The 19,641-nt window shown below is 49.6% G+C and overlaps 3 protein-coding genes across 3 annotated transcripts in view; 1 reads left to right on the top strand and 2 right to left on the bottom strand.

Moving 5' to 3' along the window:
* LOC144151743 (proteasomal ATPase-associated factor 1-like) overlaps positions 1-8,739 on the top strand; it is a 29,888-nt gene extending 21,149 nt beyond the window's left edge. The window contains exons 9-11 of the mRNA XM_077682868.1: positions 4,275-4,390; positions 4,488-4,570; positions 8,520-8,739. Coding sequence (XP_077538994.1) covers positions 4,275-4,390; positions 4,488-4,570; positions 8,520-8,680 — 360 coding nt within the window. The 3' untranslated portion in view covers positions 8,681-8,739. The remainder of the gene's footprint in view (positions 1-4,274; positions 4,391-4,487; positions 4,571-8,519) is intronic.
* Positions 8,740-10,535: 1,796 nt separating this feature from the next.
* On the bottom strand, positions 10,536-12,720 carry Prx4 (Peroxiredoxin 4). Its single transcript, XM_077682872.1, has 6 exons — positions 12,490-12,720; positions 12,038-12,155; positions 11,830-11,946; positions 11,529-11,651; positions 11,309-11,474; positions 10,536-10,868 (listed from the first exon to the last, which is right to left on the bottom strand). The coding sequence occupies exons 1-6, from the start codon at positions 12,701-12,703 to the stop codon at positions 10,812-10,814; spliced, it is 795 nt and encodes a 264-aa protein (XP_077538998.1). The 5' UTR covers positions 12,704-12,720; the 3' UTR covers positions 10,536-10,811.
* Positions 12,721-17,752: 5,032 nt separating this feature from the next.
* Positions 17,753-19,565, bottom strand: LOC144151742 (CWF19-like protein 1). Its single transcript, XM_077682867.1, has one exon. It carries the CDS (start codon positions 19,364-19,366, stop codon positions 17,825-17,827), a length of 1,542 nt encoding a protein of 513 aa, XP_077538993.1. The 5' UTR covers positions 19,367-19,565; the 3' UTR covers positions 17,753-17,824.
* Between the last annotated feature and the right edge of the window lie 76 nt (positions 19,566-19,641).

Below are 19,641 nucleotides of genomic sequence, written 5' to 3'. Positions count from 1 at the left end.
GGAAAGCGACCATTCCGCGATAGCCACAACAGACGAACGCCCAGCCGTCGGCACCGCTGCCTCATCAGCCCCGTCGCGACGGACGAATATAGACTGGTACGTATGTGCCGTATTTTGATTACGGTTAATAATAGTTCAATTTCAGTAGCAGTATCACTTATGCCAGTTGGCCGGTGTCGTGTATGGCAAGCCGTTCGCGCGAGCTCTCTGCTTCGACCAGAAAGATACAAGCGTCAATGCGCGGTGTTTACGGCATTTTTTTCCCCAAGGTCAGAACGATTTGACGAAGTCGGCGACGAGCGCCAGCATGTCCCAAGAGTGAGCTAACGTAAGGGTCCCTGCCGTAACTGAGCAAACTGAAGTTTTCAGTGGTTGTAAACTGGAAACGAGCTCGTAACGACAGCAGCAAGCCAACACCATTCGAAACTTACACGACGACTGGCACTATCTCGTCGCTTCTTGCTGTTCCTTACTCCCCTCGTTTCTATTTTTACCTTTGCTGGTTGGCGATATGACGGCCAACCTCCTGTGAAGGGATTACGATACGAAGCAAGGTCGCGGCTGTGCGTGCTGGAACGGTTCGTTGGCCCCGAAGAGCCTCGAACCCGAAAATTCGTCTGCGCGACGGCGAGATGTCGAGCTCGGCCGGCGCTAGTTTCGTACGCATTGGCGCACACGCTTGCGTGTTCGTTCGGACCTTCAACCGTTTACTCCACCGTTCTTTGTCATAAAAAGAATGTGCAGTATGTTTCACGGGCATTTAGCTCGCTATGCAAGCTGTAAGCCCTGCCTAACATGCGTTTGCTTTTGCCGGCCTCCGCCAATCGCAGAGCATTCCCAAGTGACATCACAGGTTCTGTTGCGGAAAATGAGCTGGTGGGTCGCATGGTCATTTCCTTTTTTCCTAATTATGTAGCTTATTTGAGCGAAGTTTGCGTTATAAGTGGTGTCGTTATGGTTCTAACGAGGCAATCTTTCGAATGAACCAAACTTGTGTTTTCTCTTCATGGCTCCTTTAACAACACAGAAACACACATGCTCCACATTCACACGCCAGGGAATACCCAGTTCAGTTTTGCAATTTTCTTCCGCGGGTGGCGCTGTTGAACGGCGCCAGCAGCGCCACCTGTCCCTCGTTCCGGCCCCTATACGCCACGAGCGCGGCCTGTAGGAGCGCCACTGAAATCCCCTAGCGGCCAGTTTGCGGGCGTTGGAATTCCATGATTATGTGGAGCAGTCACTCTGTTCGCAAATGGGGTGTGTTTACGAGAGTGTAAATGTTTCTGACGCGATCTTAGTGTGGTATATTCGGTCTGTATAAGCGCCAAATGTGTGTCACATGCCAGCGTAGCGGAACCGGCGTATGCATCAACCTGATTGTAGTTAGACTGCCCTGAATTTACTAGCAGTGTCTCCGTATCTACCAGTTCTTCAGATGTTCATGCTACGGGTATACACTACGATGTAAATCAGTTTTGTGCACTTACATATTTAGCGGAACACTCATACCTTACAGCACGCCAGTTACTTTTGCCAATAATATATGTACCTCAGATATTGATCACCACCATTTAAAACCAGTGTGTGTTAATTTCGCGAATATTCAACGTAAGTACGATGGATAATGCAGAATTATACTCGGCGATCAGCACACGACAGAGTCGTCTTGTCGTGAGGTGGGCGCCCGAAACATTCATCCGCTACATATATCCTCTGCAAGCAGCGTGCAGATGGGCTTAGAATATATTCGGCATCCGCGACGAAACACTTCTTCGAAATATCGTATCATGGCACAGGGAGCCTGACGAATAAAGAAGAAACTTATCACATACCACACTCTTACAACGACACCTTTCATCGTTTGTGAACTGCCTACCCTATATACATCTAAAAATGCGTCCGCCGAACGATCAGCTGTTCGTTGATTGAAAAACAAAACGACAGTGAACGCGAGGTTTTTTTGTCTGATTACTGAAACATTCAGCTTGATTCCTCTCCGCATTTGTACACAGCGTCCCCCTCCCTACCCCACCTATGTCTTGCGAAATAGCAGTGCATTTCGCGTATAGTTGGTCTGGTGAGCCCTACCAGGCTTAAGTTTCGACGAACGTCTTTGCATGTCAGAAGCTGCACTGTTTTTTTTTTTTTTTTTTTTTTTTTTTCTCATTTCCGTTAGAGCTATTATGCTTCTTCCGCACTTGCACAGCATGTATTTTTCCGTAGTTTCATATTGGATTGCCTTGGATCTTGCTATAAGGCGTGTGTGGGCACATATTTAACGATCAGGCTTGGAATATTTTTAAGATTTTCGCATGGTTTATATTCTTACAAAAGGCATAAGTTATTGTCCGGGATTGGCTAATCACATCCCCAAAATGCATTTTTCTGCGACGTATATATTCCAAACGAAGCCGCATTCGTTGTCCACGCTGCAAAATGAAGCCAACCTCTCACTGTGCCAGTATCAGGTCTAAACGAGACAGTAGAATTCATTTGCGCTTGACGTATTTGGAGGTGACGGGTGATATGCTGCTACCTTCGCCGACGGCCGGAAGAGTGGTGACGATGCGCGCAGAACCGCGTCCCCGGATAGCTCTTGCAGGCGATCGCGTGCTCTACGAAGACGCAGCTGCTTTTTAAGTGACCTAAACGTACTCTTTACTTACAGACATCACCATAACAAGTTTTTTTTAGGGTGCGGAATGGCGAAAAGAAGCGAAACAGAACCAAAACACTTTACGAGCCCCTATCAGCCATGCAGCGCACATCCCGTCAACGCCGCGGAGAAGCGGCGGCAGGCGGCGCAGTGATCGCAAAGCTCGAGGCGTATAATTTTATTTTCTTCGTGCTCATGTTCTTACATAGCAAAGCAAGGGTATGAGCGCTCAGGCATAACACATTTTAGTAGTGTGGTGTTACGCTCAACCATAATGTTTTCAAAACCTACTGCTGTTGACCGTTTCTTTGCTTTGCACATCCTGCGTTGTTCGGACGCGTTTTCAGTTAATGTGGACTCATATTTAATAAAGCTGTTTGCACGTACGACACCGCGAGGGCAAGCGCGCTAGTTCAGAACCAGCATTGCAATTAATGATTTACGTGCGAAGAGCTTTGTGTTTCTTCCTTGCATTTCCTTGTTTCAGGGAGCCGCTTCTAGCAATGCAGAAAACGTTAGGTGAAAGTAAGAAAGCAGCTCAAGCTGGTTAGCAGGTTAGCATACTGCATAGAAGTTTCAAGTGTTTAATTAGCTCCAAGCTGGAGCCACAAAATTGTTCTGGCTGTTTTTTTTTTTTTTTTTTTTTTTTTTTTTTTTTTTTTTTTTGAGGGGGGGCTGGTTTGGTTTGGGTGTGTTTTTTTCTATATAAGCAGCATGCAACGTTCTACTAATAGTGTGTCTTATCAAAATATTTGTTTTAGTAGGGGGCAATGCGACTAGGACTGCCACGGCGTCAACCTCTCGGTACTGTTTTAAACAAAAAGAAAATGTCACGCTTAGGTAGTTTGATTGGAAACGTTTATATCGTTGCCTTCGCTGGTGGTAAAACATACCTGGTGGGAAACTATTACTATTCACGCTGGCCAGGCCATTGATTGGTGTGTTCTACACGGAGCGACACAACGCACTACCTAGCGGTATACTATGAAAATACCTTATACAGGCAGGATTTGTCAAGTAAGCGGCCGTTAATAATAAGCTCGCGTGCTCTGATAAGTCCGTACTGCTAATGAGCGAACTCTACTAATTGTGGTGGTGGCTAGTGAACCAGTGATATTTGCAGGAAGAAACTTTGTAGCATCACAGATCGAGCGCTGGCAGCCTTACCGCCGCAGCAAGCGACATGAGCGGCTTTTGCCATATATCTCTCAACCTTTGCTTGTGGGCCGAAATTTCGCCTTTAGTTCTAATTTGGTGCGTAACATCCAAGTTAAGGACAGCCGTTAAAATCTGGCATCACCGCCACCTGACGGCGTTGAAAAGTAGAGCTACCCCCTTTGCTAAGGCGCACATAAGTGGCGGTCCGTAGAGGGAACCCCCCCGATCCTTCTTGGGACAGCCATCTTGGATCGCTTTGCACACCTCCTATAGGGCGTGCCCCTTGCGAATAGGTTCAGTAATACAGCTGTTGGTGCTGTCTGGCCATGGTTTTGCATTGTGCCAGGAGACATGAGTTGTGCTGTGTTGGAACATTGTGTTGCTCACACTCATATTTATGCATTGTTGTAAGGCAGTGGCGTCAGGGCCGCTTCAGTGCCTGTGGTTTCTTTCTTGACAGGCGTTTGAGCACAAAAGTGCAGCAGCCATCAACTGCTGCTGCTTCCTCGGGCAGAACCGCTTCCTCTTTGGAACGCAGGACGGAAATGTTTCCCTGGTTGACGTGAGGAAGACAAGGTTGGTGGGAGCAGCCCCAGAGGCGTCGCTTATTGCACGCAGTGGCTTGCTGTGTGGCGAAACAAATAGCTGTCACTGTGCTTGTGTTTCCCAACAGGGAGCCTGCCGTCACCTGGGCCAGTTCCTCTTCCCCAGTGCTGTGTATGCTCCCATACAAGCAGGGATTCATGGTAGGGAGGGGTAAGTAATGGTGCTGCTTCACTGAAATGTCTGTCCCATTTGGAGTTTGTGTGAACTGGGGAACGTAACGTAGGCAAGATCACTGGGTGCTGCTATTGAAAATGATCATTAGTCCTTGCTACAACGCAATGTCAAGCCCAAAATTAAGTCCTGGTTTGTTTGCAGTCTTTGACACAAGGGTGTGTGTAACACCCTTGGATAGTACCTACTAGAAGAGTCTGCTAATCACCTGCGAAACAGCTTGGCCATATAAGCTACCCGACACACACTCAGCCCATGTGTGCACAAAGGCCACAATGGACAGACTCTGTCTACACAGCTAAAAGTTGGACGTGCTATTGATAACCCAGAGGGACCCTCAAGCGAACGGAGCTAGGGCAAGCTGGTCTAGCTGGCATGCGTTCATAATAAATGAAAAGTGGCATGCATCACAGGGGCAGAAAAAAAAGGAAGCAGGTCCATACAGCACTAAACTCATCGTGGCCGATGCGTTTCATAAAAATGCCAAACTTTTTTTTTTTTTTTTTCCCGCACTACACTTCGTGTGGGTGCCGTCCTGACTTCGACTGCATGTATGTACTGTTCCGGCACCTTGTCAGATACTTTCCATGTCATTGTTCACTTGCACAGCTGTGTACTTCATACTCTAATATCATTCAGTAGTGCAGGGATTTCCTTCGATTTATTAACCACATGAGACGAGTGTGTTCTTAGTTGACTTGCCTTGTCACCGGATAGAGGGAACACTTGCAATGTGCAGCTTTGTGCACTAAAGTTTGATGTTTTCAGCATTGTGCGAGTTCACCACAGAGTCTGCAGTAGTGCAAGCTGTTAACATTTTCCACCAATTATGAACATCCTAAATCCAGGCCTTCTATATACCGTGTAATTGTCAAGAAATACCAGTCAACCAAGACGCCCCACAAACTGTCAGAAACAAAGTGGTCACGTATTACATGCTAAATGCTTTTGCGTATAAAGCATGGTTGGAACACTGATGTGTGCGAGTTTATAGGTGTGATTTCTTTGTGTGGTCGTATTGCTGGGAAAAAGCATTGCAGCATTTGTTAGCGGTGAAATAGCACCCAGGAGAGGGTATCAGTCTTTGTGCCGCCACAAAGTTCTGCCTCAGCCTTCAGGGAACATTATGCACTCTGTTGAACAGGCAGGGTGTACGATACCCATGCACTGCACTTCGCCCCATGGAAGTTGTGGGAATTGCAGAGGTCTGCCATCTTCCCTATCTCTCTTGGCTCGCCGTGGAGGCGAAAGGAGGAGGTCCCTCTCTCCCCGCGCATTTTCCCCGCTGCGAGAGGATGACGGCGGGGGGCGCTGCCGAACCCCTGACGCGACAGGTTTTGCCCGGAAGTTCCGGGCGGCCTGATCTGGGGCCAACGACAAAGGGAGGGCCTCTTTGGATGCCAGCCATCATCGGGAGCGGCCGTATGTGCATCTCGCTCCTTTTTGGCCTCCCTTTGCCCGCCCTCGCGCCTGTTTCTCCCGTCCTGGCGGCAGCAACCTCTTCTGGGGTCCTGGACTGAGGACTCCACTCACAGCGCTCTTATTTGATATGAGTAAAAGTTTTCCTCCTCCCGTCCTGGCTAAGGTGGTCTTGGCGGGGGAGAGCAACGCGCCCAATGTCCCCTTATTGCAGTGCAATAAACGTCGGAGTAGGCGAATTCTGTGCCCTGTGTTCCTTGCTGTTCGCTGCCGCTACGCCAAGTTGGCGATCCGTGGCGGTGTTCAGCGGAGCTAGCCTTGCGGCTGAATCTCGAGGATCGAGCTAGGCCGCCGTAAGAACCCTGGTCCCCACATTTTTGGCAGCAAACGTGGGGCCCGAACCCATGACCCTGAGATTAAGAGTCTAATGCTCTACCGACTGAGCTAGCCGGGCCTAAGCAGATGCTGAAGCCCCATACGGCGCGCCTCTTGTGCAAGTGAGCATGCAGGTGCCCGTAGGCGAAGGAATGACTGTGGATGCAGCTTCCATCGCGAACACTCTCGCAAGCGCCATGCAGCAAGTGTTGCAGGTGGCACGCTCCCCGCTCCAAGGGTGCAGCTACCGATGCCGATGTATAGCGGTTACAGCGATCAAGTGAGCGCCAACGCTTTCCTGTTGGCTCTGAGCCGTTACGAGCAGGCGACCGGCATCAGCGAGAGCGAGGTGCTGCACAGAGTTCTGCTCGCAGCTCTAGTCGACCATGCCGCCCGGTGGTATCGAGTGATAGGCCATACGGCACGCACAATGGACGGCTTCCGAACAATGTTCAGGGAAGAATTCCTGCCCGTCGACTACCTCCCGCAGATGCGTAGAGAGATGGAAATGCGCACTGTCGGTGCGGGGCGAACCGCTGCGGGACAGGGCCCGGGAGCAGCCTGCTGCCCAGGCCGTCCTCAACCGGCCTAGCCTACTTCACCGGCGGGGCCTGCAGACCTTGGGCCGGCTGACAGTGCACGCGGCCAGCCTTGTGTGCAGACTGACGCAATCAGGTCAACCGGCGGATGGTGGTGAACTATGTGGTGGCAGTGTGGTGCAACGTGGACTTTGGCGCAGTTGCGCATGTTCTGAATTGGACTTTTGGACCTGCTCGAGAAGTGTGCCAGGCAGCGAAACAAACGGTGAGGTCATCGTTGGTCGGAGTCTCTCGATGTCGAGGGGCTTCGGTCAAAGGGGGGAGGGATGTGGGAATTTCAGAGCTCTGCCATCTTCGCTATCACTCTCGGCTCGCCACGGAGGCGAGAGGGGGAGGTCCTTCTCTCCCCGTGGCCTGCGCATTTTCCCCGCTGCGGGAGGATGACGGCGGGGAGCGCTGTCGAACCCCTGACGTGACAGGTTTTGCCCGGAAGTTCCGGGCGGCCTGGTCTGGAGCCGACGACAAAGGGAAGGCCTCTTTGGATGCCAGCCATCATGGGGAGCGGCCGTATGTGCGTCTCACTCCTTTTTGGCCTTCCTTTGTGCGACACCCTCACGCCTGTTTCTCCCGTCCTGGCTAAGGTGGTCTTGGTGGGGGAGAGCGACACGCCCAACGTCCCCTTATTGCAGCGCAATAAACGTCAGAGTGGGCGATTTCTGTGTCCTGTGTTCCTTGCTGTTCGCTGCTGCTACGCCAAGTTGGCGATCCGTGGCGGTGTTCAGCGGAGCTAGCCTTGCGGCCGAATCTCGAGGATCGAGCTAGGCCGCCGTAAGAACCCTGGTGCCCACAAAGTACAGACAGGTGTGCCATGGGAGCTGCTTGCATGTGCCATGTGCTCCTAGCTCGGCTGACTCCACGTGCACTGCGCACAAAACATGCTCAGCCGCCCGTGGAGAAAAAAGCGGAGAAACTGTAGACGGCTATGCTTCTTGTTTTCTTCATGTATTTATGTATTTTCTTTTTTTTTTTCCAGCTCACTCCTTTGGGCATACTCATTTACCTGTTCCCTCCAGCACAGTACTACTCCCCCCCTCCCCCCTTTTCTTGTGACCTGTTGGGTCACTGAAACTTCAGCTAGGGGCCACAGACAGTGGAGCTCATAGGCTGCTTTCCTGCAGTTTTTAAAATTGCTAATCTCGCGCGACAGCTCTCATTTGAAGGCATGCTGTAGCTAATGTTCACAGCTTGGGCAAATACCCCATTGCTGCACAGATGGACCCAAAGCCTGTCGGAACAGAACGAGAATGATTCTTGCTTCAAAGCAGTGCGGTTTGCAGCCTGTGAGTGGTTATCACTCCCAAAGATGTTGACCCGTGCAATGTATTCGTAATTGCTGGGGAAACCTTTTTTTTTTTTTTTACCAGAAAAGTATTTGTAAGACTAGTGTTTGTGGCGTAATATTGGACTTCAATTGTGGCCAGCTTGCTGTCACTTGGAAAGCTAGCCAAATGCCCAATACGCATTCAGCCCAGCATGCTACGCAGAAGACAGCAAGCAAAACTTTTGAAGGCAGCTAACAGTTGTGCCTCTTGCAGCCGATGGGTCGTGCAGCTTTGAAGCCCTGGACGGAGACGGGTCTTTCTCTCTGACTGGGCCAGACTGCGAGCCCGTGTACCACATTGCATCTGACGGCAGCTCGCTCTACACTGCCTGCCGAGACAGCGAGATCAGGAAGTACCGGCTGCCTGGGCCTTGAGAGCTGCCCGCTGGAACCTGGGAACATGGCTATTTTGATAAACTTCCCTGTTGTCTTCATGTTCGCCTCTCTTCTCCACTCTTTGTGGGCCAAACTTCCAGGTTTGCTGCAAAGCGGGGTTACTGACAGTGTCATGCATAAAGTTTAAAAATAACTGGTACCCATTGCAACAGTTTCATTCTGCCGCGTGCTACACTATCAGTGCCGCTCAAGGAATGAAAATAAGTAATGCAGTTTGAGGCCTGTTCTTGCCAAACACCACTACAGATGGGCCTGTACGGTGGCCTGGTATTCAGATTGTATCAGTTGCACAAGTTGTGGCATTCATTTGTTACAAAGGCAGCACAGCCATTGCACACAAGGGCGGTGAAGTTCACCTAGTACAAATAATGTTAATGCCAACTAGAGGCTGCCAGGTTGGTCAGGAGCGAGCTCAGCCATATGAAGTTATTTGCACTTCTTACTTGATGCTTGCTGTTAGCCTCGCGTTGGTCGAAATGTTTCATGGCATCCTACGCAGAAAGTAGGCGGAAGGTAGCTGAAACCCAGAAAAGCGGGAAAAGAAAGGGGGTAAAATACAACCTAAAAAGAGAATGAATGCGACACAGCCACTCATGTTCTGCTCAAGGTCAAAGAGGACGCCTGCCAGCAGAAGACCATGTGGACACCTGAAACACGAAAGCTTGGCCATGCCATGAACATGTCGACACAGCCAGCCAGCAAGATGTAGCAGGTGTGTTGCGAAGAGAGGGGTTACGTGACGACACGCTTGGCGCCTCGCAAGTAGTGTGGTGAGGAGTGCGCTCACCTGCTGTGCCGGGCAACTTTCAAGAACATTTGGAACCCAGCTGTGATGGTTATAGTTGCAAGAACTCTTGTGTAACATTCCAACTCCGTTTATCGGTACATGAGAACTGTTGTGTGACATTCCAACTCCGTTTATCGGTGCATCGGGTTACTGAATTGCGTCATTCCCTACAGCTTTGCGGGCCGATGCGAGACAAGATGGCCCCTCTACTTTTTTTTTTTTACATTTGCAGCAAAATTTGCAAGCCACAACAAATTTCACTACCCTGAAAAAGGACACAAAAACTTTCATGTATGCATCCCGCAATTAACTTATCGATGCTGGAAAAAGAAATTGTGGCTAAATGGCGTTGCTTTCGTGCTCTTAAGCAGTGGAGCCTCAGTATAAAGAATGACACATGGTGACCAACATTGGCCGAGAAAGTACCCTGTATAATCTGTTGACAGCCATCAGTTCCAAGAGCAGCTGGCATAAAGCGAGAAAACAAAGTAGACCTCCAATCCTGCTGCTTCCTATACAAAGCTGTGTTACCAACAGTGTTGTTTGTTTTTTCCCCCCTGAATACCCGCTCTCTCGCTCCCTTCTTCAGTGGAGACATTGATGCACAGGTGTTCAGATGCCAACAGCTGCACAGAGACTTTCCTGGCTGCAGTTTGTGCACGTGCCACCCAGCTGTTTAAATTTTAACTCCAAAGTTTATTCTGCAGAGTACTAGGTTGGTGACACGAGGTTAAATGAACTGGAAGTAGCTGTCTCCAGAACTGTAGTCTGGCAGCACCACTTGCATTGGGTTATGTAGACGTATGGAAACAAAAAACTTTGGTGGACTAACCACCGAGAAGGGGAATGAGCGATGAACAGCTGGAATCGTAGCAAGCAAATTTTTTACCGCAGAAATGCAGACTTGCCTGAACAATACTCGATGGGATTCGTCACCTCTCCAATGTCCCGAGTGCGACCATCAAGACATTACACTACCCAGGGTACTGCTTGTCCAGTCAGATTGACTCTCTAGTGAGCTCCGACATCATTTTCAACAATGCAATATTCAATGTATGCAACATTGGCACAATGAAGTCTTTAATGGGGTAAGAACTCCTCAGTGGCGTAGAAAAACAAGTACACGTGATGTTGCTTTGATATTTGATATGAACAGCAGCAGACTAGGCTGCCACGCAGGTTGATCAGGTGGCAGATGCACACTCGGAAATGAAACTTATATAAGTGCTGAATTTTCATTACCAACTGGCGCAACTTTTTTGCTTGTATGATGACATATGTCCAGTATGAGCACGTATCCAGAACATAGTGGGCATGGAAGTATCAAGCATCACTGAATTTTTTGAAGTACTTCAGTTTGTCCGCAGGATTGGGAATAATCTGCAAAGGAAAAAAAGTGTTGTTAGTGACAGGGTTAGTCTTAAACAGTAAACAAGGGCATTTTTTTTTGTGCAACTATTCAATCTGTTGGCAGAACTAGTTTCACGAGCAGTCCCAAAGTTTCTTTTCTGCCACCCATTGGTTATCAGGTGGTCTTGCAACACGTAGCGACAGCTGGTTAATATTTTCATACTGTCTACAACACACACTAAACATGCAGTCGTTGCGATTCCATCGTTTCAATGCGCCATGATTCCCAATTGCCCACTTTTAGCCCTTTGTGCTTTGAATTTCAGAACACACTGCCAAAAGAAAAGTTGCCTAAAACACAGTAGCGCGATTCCTGCTAAATGTCACTGCTTTCGGTCCAAAAATAAAAACCTTGCTGATAAAGCAGTCCTGTGGCTACACTTTGAAGTGGCAGGGCGAGGAGTGCATACCGTGTCTCCTCCGGGCTTCCAGCCTGCAGGGCACACTTCGCCGTGTTTGTCCGTGTACTGAAACGCTTGCACCAGTCGCAAAGTCTCGTCTACGGACCGGCCCACTGGTAGATCATTCATGGTGATTTGGCGGAGGTTGCCCTTGTCGTCAATGATGAACAGCCCTCTGAAATTGAAGTCCGGGTTGAAATGGACCACGGCACTGTTAGCGTGTGCTCACCTCAGCGTGTGGCCAAGGTCCTCGAGGTAGACGCCGTAGTCTTTAGAGATCTGGTGAGTGAGATCCGAGAGCAGTGGAATTTTTATGGGTCCTAGGCCACCCTGCTTCCTGGGGGTGTTGATCCTAGCAGTAAAAAAAAAATGGGGGAGGAGGCATAATAGTAACAATCTCTTGGAATGGAAGAGCAATCCAAACAAGACTCCCTGCCAATCTCTATCGCCCCCAAATCGCACGAAAAAATCATTTTCTACTAGAAGCATGCTCGAGCGATCGCCGTATGTTTAAAAAGCGCGCCACGTACCACGCGAGATGAGTGAAAGGAGAGTCGACTGAACACGCCACAACTTCTGTGTTCAGCGCTTTGAACTCCTGGATGCGGTCGCTAAATGCAATGATCTCCGTTGGGCAGACGAAGGTGCTGAAACAAAGGACAGAGTTTTGTTATGACTAGTGAGACCTGCTGCGTCCGTGCATAAATAAAATCCCCTCCAACCGATATATATACTCACAAGTCAAGGGGATAGAAGAAAAATACGAGGTATTTTCCCTTGAAATCGGAGAGTTTGAGCTCCTTGAACTCTCCATTCACGACAGCGGTTCCAGTGAAATAAGGAGCAGGCTTCGAGACTATAGTTAGGAAAGAAAAAAAAAACAGCTTTTAAAGAGCCAACCACAAAATATGACGGGTCAGCTTTTAAAGAGCCAACTACAAAATATGACGGGTCACATCCGATAAGCGACCCGCACACTCAGCTGCCGCATATGAACGACGTGGATGTTCGAAAACGTATAGCTAGCGGTTAAAACTCTATCAAACTAATGCCTAGAGGTGCCGTATTCGATCGAGGCATAACCGAAACTAATTTGCAGCGAGAGAAATAACCCGACAGAACTTAGCAGTCTAAAGCAAATGCGCGAAGTTTTGGAACATGGAAGAACACGTCACGACGGCGCTACCCACTCTGAGTCTTGCTCCAGTGGAGGTTATGTGCGGAAGACTTGGTGTATTCTTGCGGGTACACCTCGCCGCCAAACGAACGGCATGCCTCCTCTGCGCTGATCAGTTTCTGTGCGACGATCGCGAAGGAAAATGCCACCAAAAACCACCTTCCGCAACCTCGCGACGCCATCCTCGTGCTGATCGCTGCCGTGGCTACCGGTGATGCGCGCGGCATTTTTTGTTCCTTTCCGCGTCTCGCCGCCCCCTTCCCATCTCCTGCACTTCCGCCGTTCGTCGCCGTGAGGCGGCGCATCGCGCCCAAGGCGCGTTGTTTAAAGGGGCCATGAAGACAAAATAGAGAGAGAGAGAGAGGGGACTTTATTCGATGCCCGAGATGGGTTCTGAAGGGTAGACGACTTGGACGGTCTCCCTCATCCGTCAGCCAGGATTCCTAGGATCCTCGCGGCGGCTTCGGCCATCCGGACTGCTGTCAGTTGTGCCTCCGGTGTGGAGCTGAGCAGAACGGTCTCCCATTGTTCCGCAGTCTTAATTTTGTAGCTTCTAATTGTATCTACATCGGATTTGCTATTATAGCCATTCGTATTTTAAATGCAGAGCATTTCAGTAACTCACGATGTCACCCGCGTTGTACCGTCGTAGTCCGCACCCCTCCCCCTACACTATATAAAAGAAAATACTATCCGGCGCCAGGTTTCGATCCCTCGACCCTGCGGGCGGAACTCAATGTACATGGTGCTCTACCCACTGCGCCACAAAGCCGACACAGAATGGGAGGCTACGGACGCGCCTTATATCCTTGACCCATTCAAATTACTGCTGACGAGCGTTCTCTCGTCAGCAGTTGCCACAAGTGCAACAACATTAACGTAACGCAAACTACTTAACGTCGTGCGCTCCCGGAAATGCTCTGCATTTGATCGTGCCCCTCGCGAGGGGGATGTTGACGCTACCTCAGCTACCTCTTGCAGACCGCCGAGAATAAGGTCCCACAAGCGGCGCGCGCGCCGTGGACTGGTGGCGCCATCTGTCAGATGCGACGTGAACTACTATCAAGGCAGTGCGATAAACAAACGCGCGAAATACAAACCGGGCTTTTTTTTTTGGAGCTCATGGCAGGACCATATCATGTGGTGTAGGTCGGCTCTGCTGTTGCATAAAGTGCAGAGGTTTGAGTAAAGGTCTGGGTAGCAGCGGTTGAGGGAAATAGGGCTCGGAAAAGTGTTCGTCTGCAACCGTCGCCACGTGACTGCCTCTTTCCTGGAAAGAGTGTGGTGGGCCGGTGGATATTTGTATCTGGATAACCTGTATGTGACTAGCCTGTCTTTGTGAGATCTAATAACGTGTGCTTGTTCTTGGCTTTCCTGCGACGTCTTGTGTGGGGATGATGGTGGTTGTGGTGGCGTCGTAGGCAACGCAGCTAGGTTGACCAGATCCTCGAGCGGTTGCATGGGCCAGTTCATTCCAGTGTAGGCCGCAGTGGGCCGGAGTCCATATCAAAAGAATTTTTATTTGGTTAGGGGACTTCTCTAACAACGAGGCTGCTGCAGGGGAGATCCTGCCTTTCGAGAAGTTAACAATAGCGGACTTCGAGTCGCTTATGATTGTGGTTGCGCGGGTAGAATTTATAGCAATTGCCATTTCCTCTCCCTGAGTGGGATATAAGTTTGTTTTATTTGAAAGGCTTCGCTTGTCGGGCAGCAAACGATGCGGCTGGCGCCTTGTAGGCGTTGTGAAATCTACCCCCCAACCCGAGACCGTTCATGCTGTCGCGACCGTCCGCCTCGCGGTCTTCGGGCCGCGATATGCGTGCCGTACTCGCGAAGCTCGGCAACAACGTAGGGCGTCGTGAAATTGCCGTACTCGCTCGCCAACGCGCCCCGACACGCGTACGCGTCGACCGGGTGGTGCCGGAGTTGTGCTGTAAGAAAAGTAGGCAAGAGATGAGGACGCAAGGTGTGTAGGTAAACAGATAGGAATTTACAAAGTGCAGGGGGGAGAATATGGTATGCAAGGGCAGGAAACGGTGAAATAGCTCGGGCCGCGCGCCAGAGAGAGAGTACGGGATTTAGCGACGCCTGACGTTGTTGCCGAGCTTCACGAGTACGGCACGCATATGACGACGCCCGTCTCAGAGTTCATAGAGGCATATAATTCACATACGTGGAAATTCAAGGTGAAATGCGCGCATGTCGCCTCGCGGGGAATTAATAGTCTCAGGGTTGAGGGGCGGGGGGGGGGGGGGGGGGGGGTTTACAACCTTACGAGGCGCCTGGCAACGATGCCTTATTTACTGAGAAATTAAACATTCTAAGCCAAATTTTTCACTTTCCTGATGAATCCTGTGTTTCGTAATGTCAGCCAGGACGCCGTCAGGGAAGGTACCTGAAACGGAAGTTAGTATGTTGACTAAAGCTGCTGCAAACGGCGAAAAGGGTCTTGTTATCTTTTGTTTACTGTCTGCCTTCAGAGGTGGCATCACAATACCGCTCAAAGTAAGGCCTCAGCTCAAAGACTGCTGCCCGCATTTGCTGTACTTGACCGGATTTGTACCTGGCTTACTCTTGTTACGGTTGATAGTAATCGTTTGTAAAAGTGCTCAACAAACAGGGCCACGTAAGTGCCAATGTCGCTTATGCCAGGTGGCCAGTGTCGTGTCAGCCAGGACCAATGCACCCGACAACTGTGTGGTTTCGGCTGGCAAAGTGCGCGCCATATGCACCGATGCTTCAATGTTTACATGTTCATTTGTAACTTACATTGCTTACCCCACTATAATTTTAAGAAGGATGCACGCAAAAAACTTGTGTAAGCTCCCTGTCTGATGCCTATCACCCGTTTAGTTTGCGTTGGATTTTGTCACCCTCAGCCAATCGCAACAAGCTGCCCATCATATGCCAAAGCTCAGTGTGGAAAGGTATAGCTTGTTTTAGAGAGGTTTACATTAGAAGTGGTTTCTGTGTTATTCTAACAAGGTAATCTTTATAGTGAACCATACTTGCATTTTGTCTTCATGGCCCCCCTAATTAAAAGCATTACATTCAATGACCCAATACCTTCATTGACGATAACAATTTTGTCCATCAACAGGCTTGGGAATCTGGCATACCGAGCCTGAGGTTCCGGCAGTCTCCACACATCTCCTTACCTACCGAGAGATTACAGTCGTAGAGTTTAGAAGACAGGCACTTACTTGCAAGCCCTTGCACATTACTAAAGAAAAGCAAAAAAAAAGGATTGCGGTCAGATTGAAACAAGCAATTTCATAGACCCTGTAAAGATGCATTATTTTTTCCGACACGGTATTGCGCTGAACGTAAATTCTGTGATTTGTAAGGCACTCTGAAACACAATTAGATTGTGGACAGCAAGGGAAACGCCTGTCTGCCATCCCGTCGTACTCCCCCTCCCCAGAGGAGTGGGGGACACTGTTCGCCAGCTGTCGCTTGGATGATGAAGGCTGTGCATATGCACGCTTGACACATGGCTTCCTGGAATAAGGATGCACGCCTGCATTTTAAAGCCCAATAAACGTTTTCCTTCGCACTCTCTCAAGAGCCCCTGTCAACCTCAGGTTTTTTTTAGGCATTACAGGGACCTTAACAGCAATGGACTGATCTAGCACGGCTTACCGAGTAGCTATAGCTCCATACAGCGAAGTGATAATGTCACGGGCTGAATGCCTTTGATCAACGCCTCTCCGCGGCTCCTCACCTGATATCAGTAATTGTCCTCTTCCTGCCGCACCAGTGTGAATGGCAGCTAAGGCCAGCTGGTGTTGCTGATTATTATAGTGGCACGACTGAAGTGGAAGCTATAACAGTTCACATGGTCGAAAGCGTATTTTAAGACTCACTGTATTAAACTTCTCAGCGCCATGCCCGCAGCCGTTAACGAGGCATATAATGCCATTATAAACTGAGTACCTATAGTGTTTAAAGACACAGCTTTTCTTGAGGAACCTCTGCATGTTTAGTTTGTCTTTCCTTCAAATTGGCCGAAAAAGGAAAGGGAACAAAAAGTAAAGATGGAAATGAGAAAGTGGAGGGAATCGCAACATCAGTGACACGTGTGGCAGACTGATGCATTAATAAGTGTCCATGCAGGAAGTACAGATGGCCAGATCCAGATAAACCATTCAAAAATAACAAAGCTGCGGTGGGAACCAAACTCGGTCCCTTGGGCGTCAGGCAGATATCCGAGCCCAAACACAAAAATGGAAATTATCAGAACTCATGGACACGCTCAGAGATTAACTACCAAGGTGGAAAGTTATTTATTTCAATAAATAAATTACCACCTTGGTATCCGAGCCCAAGCACAAAAATGGAAACTGTCAGCACTCGTGGACACGCTTGGAGATCAACTACCAAGGTGGAAACAATTTTTATGCTAGGTGGAATCGTTAAGTTAGGCGTGAAATGACTCAATTTTGCATTTCAAGAAAGCTGAAGAGCATCCTGGCTCAGGCTGCACACTATCCTATTACTGCTGTAAAGGCTCCAGCAGTAGAGACAATCAGATGCACGCCAGTGGTTGTGCAAGAGCACTTGAGGTGGAAAGAAACGGGAGTAACAAGAAAGGTCAGGAAAAAATGCTTCGGCCTGTCATTTCGAACCATTCATTCTAAATCGAGGCTATGTACCAACCACCTCAAATCAGAACCATCTTGAATGCCCGAGTGATTTCACCAAATACACTAGAACCTAGTTGATACGTTTTAAAAAAAATGCGAGGGAGAAATGTACTGTCCAGGAAGAAATGTACTATGGGGCAATTTTGATGTTCACAGTTGAGAGCATAATAACCGGGAAATGATATGAACCAGGAAAGCATCAGCGGGGTTCTACTCACCCCCATTGTCCACCTGTTGCTTCAACTTTTGAACCCCAAATTAAAGCTTCATAGACTTGCACGCCACTCGGCGCATGTAGCGTGGGCTACCTAAATGCCCATAGTTCTCGAAAATTGGAGAATGTGCAATATGCCAGAGCAGAGTTAAGCAAAATAGCACAAATTTGTGGAGTTACTTGGCTTGAGACGCATCACTGGCATAACTATCGCAGAGGAATGTTTGCCTATACCCACTTATGCAGTCAAGCTGATGAGAAGAGGTGGTGCTCATCCGTAGTGTTGTGTCCACAATGGTGTCACTGTTTGCCAAATTATTCACAATAAATTTTGTACAAATTCGAAGCAAATTACAAAATTTGCAAGAATTAGATCGGTGATGGTGTTCCACAATCTCATTTCATAACAAAGCAGAGAAAGCAAAAATAACTATAATAGCACAAAGTTTAGTACAATGTAGTATATACACATGACAACATAAGTGACATCATAATGTGAAATCATAAGGTTCGAACTGCTTTCTAAATTCAGCTACCATTGAAATTTCTTCGTCCTTCGAGAACTTGCAATCCTTCCAGTCAGCTCTGTCAGGCAAGTTGAGAACCTCTTCGCATGCCAGCACCTCTCGGCCAAACTGAAGAGGAAAGTTCTTCTTGATCCTGTGGAGCAGCTTGGTGTTATCAAACTCCATGTAGAAGTACGGCCGTCCAGGATCCACAATTTGACGAAGGTTCGAGTTCTGAGGAATTTCGTCCAGGTCAATGCCAGCCGACTGGCCGTAGTCCACAAGCACTGACTGAAGGCCGGGCATCAGCGACTCTGGTATGGGCACAACCTGTACCTGGAGGTGGGAACTCTTGTAGTTCCTCTCAAAGTAGACTGGTCGCTTTCCTTTCGTCTTGAAGTACTTCCCGAGACTCTGCTTAAACTTCATCACGTCCTCGAGGGTGTCCTCGTCGACTTCTACCAGGCTCTGGTGGTGCCCGATCGGGAGGATGAGAACGTGGTCCGGGGTTAGCGCACCCTTGGCCAGCGCCAGGTAGCAGCTCTCGCCAACGCTGATGACGAGGTGCTTCTCCACCTCCGGGCTAGCCAGGCAGAACCAGCAGGGCCCCTTGGGGGCGGGCGGAGGCCGCTTCTGGCGTGGCTCTCCGCCCGCCGCGTCGCGGCCCCGTTTCTTCCCCTTCGCCGCAGCTGGCGTGAGATCGTAGAAGAACTGCTGGGACTTATCCGACGTGTCCTTCAGGTCCGACTCGGTGAACTCGTACGGGCACTCGGTCACGTCGCTGGGCTGCTTCACGAGTTCGGCAGCCGGCAGCTCAGACATCGGCACGATGGAGAAGGCGTACAGCCACTTGGCCTTGGCTGCGTTGGCGACGGACGCCAACGAAATGAACCGCGTGGCGTGGCGGGCCTGTTCGCGGAGCACCTTGTGGTTCCTGTAGGGAGTCCTCTCGTAGTAGCAGTCCCCAGACGACGTGAAGTGGTACCTCGGTCGAAGAAAGTAGGCGAGCAGGGAGATGACCGGCGACCCTTCACGTTCACTTCCCGACACGGTGTGGGCGTACTTGTCCACATTCTCGGGCCACTGGGAGGTGAAGAAAAGGTCGACGCCTTTGTGGCTCGTGCTCTCAGCTATGGGAGCAAGAAAGTCGAGCGCTTCTTTCTTAACAAAGATGCCTCTGGAAGATTTGCCGTCTTTGCTTTCGTCTCCGCAGAAGTAGGCGATCTTAAGGCCCGAGGCGCCGGTGAATATGCCCCGTGCGCCCAAATGAACAACGCTATCGCTGAGATCCGACTCGGAAAGGGAGTCCGGCGCGACCCCGACAGCGTACGTCTGTAGTGGAACCTTGCGCCCGCCGAGCTTGTATTCGAGCCATCGCGACGTATCGGGTCCAAAGAAGTCACCTACGCAGAGCAACATTTCGAAGGGTCCGTTCTTTTTATCGACAGCGGCCACGCGGTCGAAGAGTTTGTCAAACTGACCGTTCACGTCGCCGCACACAAGTATCTTCATGGGCGACGACATTGAGCCGGCAGCTGCACCCCTCTCGGCGTTGTCACAGAACAGGGAGGATTTTGCGTTGTCGGTCCTCCTGTGCTGTCGGTGAAACACCCTTTCAGCACACGGCACTCGTGAACACTGCCAAAATAAAACGATAAAACCAATAAAACCTCTACGGTTTGAGCACGTTGAACAACAAACACAGCCTCATACAAAACAAAAACGCGAAACCATAAGCGCTTTGTTGCTTGACTGTTCTGCATTGCGCGCCAAAAGTTTACAGCCAAGTATCGCTGAAA

This window comes from Haemaphysalis longicornis, unplaced genomic scaffold, assembly GCF_048455015.1.
Source record: "Haemaphysalis longicornis isolate Haplotype H1 unplaced genomic scaffold, Haemaphysalis longicornis Haplotype H1 scaffold_9, whole genome shotgun sequence".
Taxonomy (NCBI): domain Eukaryota; kingdom Metazoa; phylum Arthropoda; class Arachnida; order Ixodida; family Ixodidae; genus Haemaphysalis; species Haemaphysalis longicornis.
Note: the sequence above shows the minus strand (reverse complement) of the source record. Positions and strands in the feature narration are given on the sequence as shown.

Bases quoted from the DNA above. Each gene is read 5' to 3' on its own strand.
- Prx4 (XM_077682872.1), bottom strand. From the start codon at position 12,703: ATGCCGCGCGCATCACCGGTAGCCACGGCAGCGATCAGCACGAGGATG. The intron at 12,156-12,489 runs GTGGGTAGCGCC...TCCTAACTATAG, and splicing joins CCACTGGAGCAAGACTCAGA to TCTCGAAGCCTGCTCCTTAT. The intron at 11,947-12,037 runs GTGAGTATATAT...CCTTTGTTTCAG, and splicing joins TTCTTCTATCCCCTTGACTT to CACCTTCGTCTGCCCAACGG.
- LOC144151742 (XM_077682867.1), bottom strand. From the start codon at position 19,366: ATGTCGTCGCCCATGAAGATACTTGTGTGCGGCGACGTGAACGGTCAG.